This window comes from Pantherophis guttatus, chromosome 4 (assembly GCF_059756535.1).
Source record: "Pantherophis guttatus breed Tessera chromosome 4, ASM5975653v1, whole genome shotgun sequence".
Taxonomy (NCBI): Eukaryota; Metazoa; Chordata; class Lepidosauria; order Squamata; family Colubridae; genus Pantherophis; species Pantherophis guttatus.
In genome coordinates this window covers 8,688,706-8,693,607 of record NC_142066.1, presented here as the reverse complement: position 1 = coordinate 8,693,607, position 4,902 = coordinate 8,688,706, and the positions used below count along the sequence as shown (strand labels likewise).

Genomic DNA, 4,902 nt, shown 5'->3' with positions numbered 1-4,902 from the left:
TCCCAAGAAGAGTTTCAGACTAGCAAACGCTCTTCACTTTATTTCATGGTCCCAAAAGAGGACCATCAATACATTGGAATTATCCAACTGCTTCATCATTTCAGATGGACGTGGATTGGGATTTTTACTATGGATAACAACAATGGAGAACATTTCTTACAGAAAATGCAGCCCATACTTTCACAAAATGGAATCTGTTCATCGTTCATACAAAGGCTTTCACAACTAATCCACATAGAACACTTTGGAGAACTTTATCATGTAGCCTTAAGTATTTCCATTAATTTGAAGAATAGCAACACCACCGCACTTCTCGTCTATGGAGAATCAGGGACAATTATGTGGCTCAGAGGTGTCATGTTTGTAGCAGATCCTGAAAACAAGGAAACTGCATTACTTAGAAAGGTGTGGATCATGACTGCACAGATTGATTTTGTGCTCTCAGGCTTTCAAGTCATGTGGGATCTCCAGATGTTCCATGGGGCTATTTCCTTCACGGTTCATTCAACAGCAGCTGTAGGTTTCAAGGAGTTTCTTCAGACCATCAAACCTCATTCAGGCTGCAGAGATGGGTTTCTACAGGATGTTTGGGAACAATCATTTGATTGTTCATTCTCAAAATCAGAATTACAAGAAATGTCCAATAGGCAGTGCCCATTGGAAAAGAAACTGGAGGATCTTCCTGGGCCCTTGTTTGAAATGGAAATGACTGGACAAAGCTACAGTGTCTACAATGCTGTTTATGCTGTGGCTCATGCTTTGCAGGCTCTACTCATGTCGGGGTTCAATAAGAAAAAAAGTATGATGCATAGAACAATTGACCTCCCACCTCTGCAGCCTTGGCAGGTATTCTCTCTTCATTGGACACTTCTTTTATTTCAATGAGCAATTTGATCTAGAATTACCATTTGAAGCTATAGAAGAAAATCTTAATATTTTTACCTTATGAAATCCAGTTAGGTATGAACATCAAGAAACTACTGTATTGTTAAGTAATAGAGTTGTAATGGGAACCTGGCTTCCCCCTTGACTTTGCTTGTCAAAATGTGGCAAAGGTCATAAATTTGAAAGCTGAACATAAGTCACATTTTTCAGTGTCTTTGCAACTTGTCACTAAACAAGCTGTTGCAACTAGAGGACTACCTATATTATCCATCCAACTCTCATTTTTTTATTCTCTTTCACATAGCTCCATCCATTTCTACATGGCATTTCTTTTAACAATTCGGCTGGAGAGAAAGTTTCCCTGAATGAAAAAGGGGAAGTAATGGGTGGATTTGATATCATCAACCTCATCACATTTCCAAATCGGTCTTTTCAAAGAGTTAGAGTCGGAAGAATAGATCCGAGTTCTCCAACAGGCAAAGAATTATTGGTTGATGAAGATTTGATTGTCTGGCACCCAGCTTTTAATCAGGTATGGACTCATTTAATGGACTATATCTTGGGCTATTATGATCCCAAATAGGGGCTCTTGAACCATATTGAGCAAAGCCTCTTTAGAAATCTAATTTCCATGTTTGCAAGAAAAAAATGGAATACAAGGAACAAATATGGCCCATGATCAAGCATTAATCAAATTGACAAAATGATTTTGCAATGTAAAAGTCAGATTTTCTTTTTGGTTGCAACTACCTTTCAAATTATGGACATTGCCTTATTTCTGTAAAATTTTAATCCCTCATATTTATTTACTCAACTTGCCTTTTTCAAAGACGCTATTTTCCTCATCACTGTCATTTCAACAAATTTTAATGCATAATATAAATCCAGCTAGGTAATATTCACTAGCCCTTTGGAGAAGTAAAGAATTCTTTACCCCGATAAAAGATGATGATTAATAACTCACCAATGAAGGTGTCCCAGAATAATGTTGAAGAATCTACTTTGAGTCAGTCACTGGTCCACCTTTGGTCCCGGTGACTGTCCCAGATTAGATCCTGCAGGATTAATAAATGTTTTTTCTTAAAACCTCCCTTTGCAAGAATCTTTTATGTTTACACCAGGTACTTCCAATTTCTCTGTGTAATGACCATTGCTTTCCTGGATACTGGAAGAAGGAGATTGAAGGAAAACAATTCTGTTGCTATGACTGTGTTCCATGTCCAGAAGGGAAGATTTCAAATCAAACGGGTAGGTTAGATATTCCAGGAAGTTTTCATTAGGTTGATTTAAGCAAACAAAGAGGAGCAGTGGTTCAATAGCTTAATGATGCTAGAGAAAGTCATTAAGCTCTAACGGTTTGAGTCCCAGCACGGTGTGGGGTGGTGAGCTTCCGTTACTCATCTCAGCTTCTGGCAATCTATCAGTTCGAAAGTATGTTATATGCAAATAGATGAATAGGTACCATTTCGGTGGGGAGACGAGCTGCCACTTCATGTGGACAGTTAGAATCCTGCTGGCACTGCACTTCCCATTTGTGATGTCCATTTGTGAGGCAGCTTTAGTGTAGGGACAAGGCCCATATGTTGCTGCTGTCAGGGTTCTGACCAATGCCCTAACATCACCATATACTGAATAAATAAGTTTTTTTTATTTTACTTTAATAAGCAAAGTGTAATTTGCACACCTTAGTATGCAAATAACTAATACTTTTAGTTATTAGTGAATATTCATTTTTATAGCTGTGACTCACAATCTGTTGTTCAGGTCAATACACTCTGTTACTAGAGACTTACATATATCTTTACGGTTTTCTTTTCCATGTTTGAGAAAAAATGGCGAAAGTCCAAATGGCCTACATTGCAATAAAATTTAAAATGATACAAAGGATTGCATTTCAAAGAATAATATTCCTTCCATTTCTACTTCGTTTTAAGCCAGTCCTCAAATTTTCCATTTGAGGAAAAACTGAATTTTCATAGAAATATGATCCATCTGGTAAACGGTGGAAAGAACTCAAATGAATAACAACTCTCACCCATTCAGAAAGTAATTTGAATACCATAGGATACCTAGATGATAAATTCCTTGATTTTCTTTCCAGATATGGATGACTGTTTTCAATGTTCAGAAGATCATTATCCCAATAAAGAAAAGAATGGATGTATCCTGAAATTGCTGCTCTTTCTAAGCTTTGAAGAAACCTTAGGAATTGGTTTGGCCTCAGTAGCTCTTTGTTTCTTCTTCTTGACATCTTGGGTACTTGGAACTTTTATTAAGCACAGGGATACTCCCATTGTGAAAGCCAACAACCGGTCCCTCACCTACACTCTGCTTGTCTCTCTTCAGCTCTGTTTTCTCTCCTCTTTGCTCTTCCTCAGCCAACCTAACAAGGTGACCTGCCTTCTCCGACAACCAACTTTTGGCATCACTTTCTCAGTGGCCATTTCTAGTGTTCTGGCTAAAACTATCACCGTGGTTGTGGCTTTCATGGCCACTAAACCTGGTTCTCAGATGAGGAAGTGGGTGGGGAAAAGATTGGCTTTTTCTATTGTCCTCTCATGCTCTCTATTCCAAGTAATGATTTGTATTCTTTGGTTGTTCACATATCCCCCATTCCCTGAGTTGGACATGCATTCAGAGCTCCAAGAAATGATTTTACAGTGCAATGAGTGTTCCGCTTTCTTTTTCTACTGTGTCTTGGGCTACATGGGTATCTTGGCCATCGCCAGCTTTATTGTGGCTTTTCTTGCTCGTAAATTACCTGACAGCTTTAACGAAGCCAAATTCATCACCTTCAGCATGTTGGCCTTTTGCAGTGTGTGGATCTCCTTCTTTCCAGCCTATCTGAGCACAAAAGGAAAAGCCATGGTAGTTGTGGAGGTCTTCTCCATCTTGTCCTCCAGTGCTGCTTTACTGGGATGCATATTCCTGCCAAAATGCTACATCATTGTTTTGCGACCTGAGCTAAATCACAGAGAGCAACTCACAAAACGAAATTAGTACATTGTGTGTTCTTTTTGGCTCCCCTAATTTAATTTAATTTAATTTAATTTAATTTCCAATTTATATACCGCCCTTCTCCCTGAGGACTCAGGGCGGTGTACAGCCAAGATAAAAAACATAGAATACAAATATTAAAACTTTTAAAAATATATATAAATAATTAAAAGATCAAAGGTGGTTTGTATGCAATTTCAGGGAAGGAACTTGATATTTAGTGCCTTTGCAATCCATCCTCTTTTTTTCATTGAGGTTTCTCTATAATTTCTAGATTTAATGGGATTTTAGTGTGGTCTAGAGGGTTAGGAACTGTGGTAGAAATCAAGGGGCCATGAGTTCAAGCCCTGCCTTGGCCATGAAAGCCAGCTGGGTAACTTTGGACCAAACACTGTTTCTCACAGGGTTGTTGCTATGTGGAAAAAATAAGGGAGATGGTATATTGGATATGTTTGCTGCCTTTGGTAGTTTGTAAGATAATAAAGTGGTATATATTGTAAAAAAATAAAATAATAAATGAAATGAAATGAAGTACTAATATGAAATGAAATGAAATGAAATAAAGTAATAAAATGAAGCAAACCTGCTATGGCAAGTGAAAGGGATTGAAAGATGTAAAATGTACGATGACATCATTAACTAAATTCCACCCAGTTTGTAAAAGTATAGTAACCTGCACAAAAGGATGTCATTTCCACACCACAAAGAGTATGTTTAATGTTATGTTTTATTATAATTTATTATGAATGGATAGCTAAATAGCTATGTATCTAGATATCCAGATATCCATAAAGGAGGGGTGGAGGGAGAGAAATAGATAAAGCAAGATAGAGAGATGGATGGATGGATGGATGGATGGATGGATGGATGGATGGATGGACAGGCAGACAGACTGATTGATTCTATGGACAGGACAAGTAGCCGAAATTATAATGAAAGTGCAACCCTAATTCAGATAGAATCTAGTTACTCTGCAAGTAATCCTTCCCCTGTTCTCATCATTGGTGGCATGATGTCCCA

General features: G+C 37.9%; 1 protein-coding gene across 1 annotated transcript; it reads left to right on the top strand.

Moving 5' to 3' along the window:
• The first annotated feature begins 1,267 nt into the window (after positions 1 to 1,267).
• On the top strand, positions 1,268 to 3,885 carry LOC148113678 (vomeronasal type-2 receptor 26-like). Its single transcript, XM_087893265.1, has 3 exons — positions 1,268 to 1,417; positions 2,007 to 2,133; positions 2,987 to 3,885. Exons 1-3 carry the CDS (start codon positions 1,268 to 1,270, stop codon positions 3,883 to 3,885), a joined length of 1,176 nt encoding a protein of 391 aa, XP_087749391.1.
• Positions 3,886 to 4,902: the final 1,017 nt, after the last annotated feature.

Bases quoted from the DNA above. Each gene is read 5' to 3' on its own strand.
- LOC148113678 (XM_087893265.1), top strand. From the start codon at position 1,268: ATGGGTGGATTTGATATCATCAACCTCATCACATTTCCAAATCGGTCT. The intron at 1,418-2,006 runs GTATGGACTCAT...TGTTTACACCAG, and splicing joins GGCACCCAGCTTTTAATCAG to GTACTTCCAATTTCTCTGTG. The intron at 2,134-2,986 runs GTAGGTTAGATA...TTTTCTTTCCAG, and splicing joins GAAGATTTCAAATCAAACGG to ATATGGATGACTGTTTTCAA.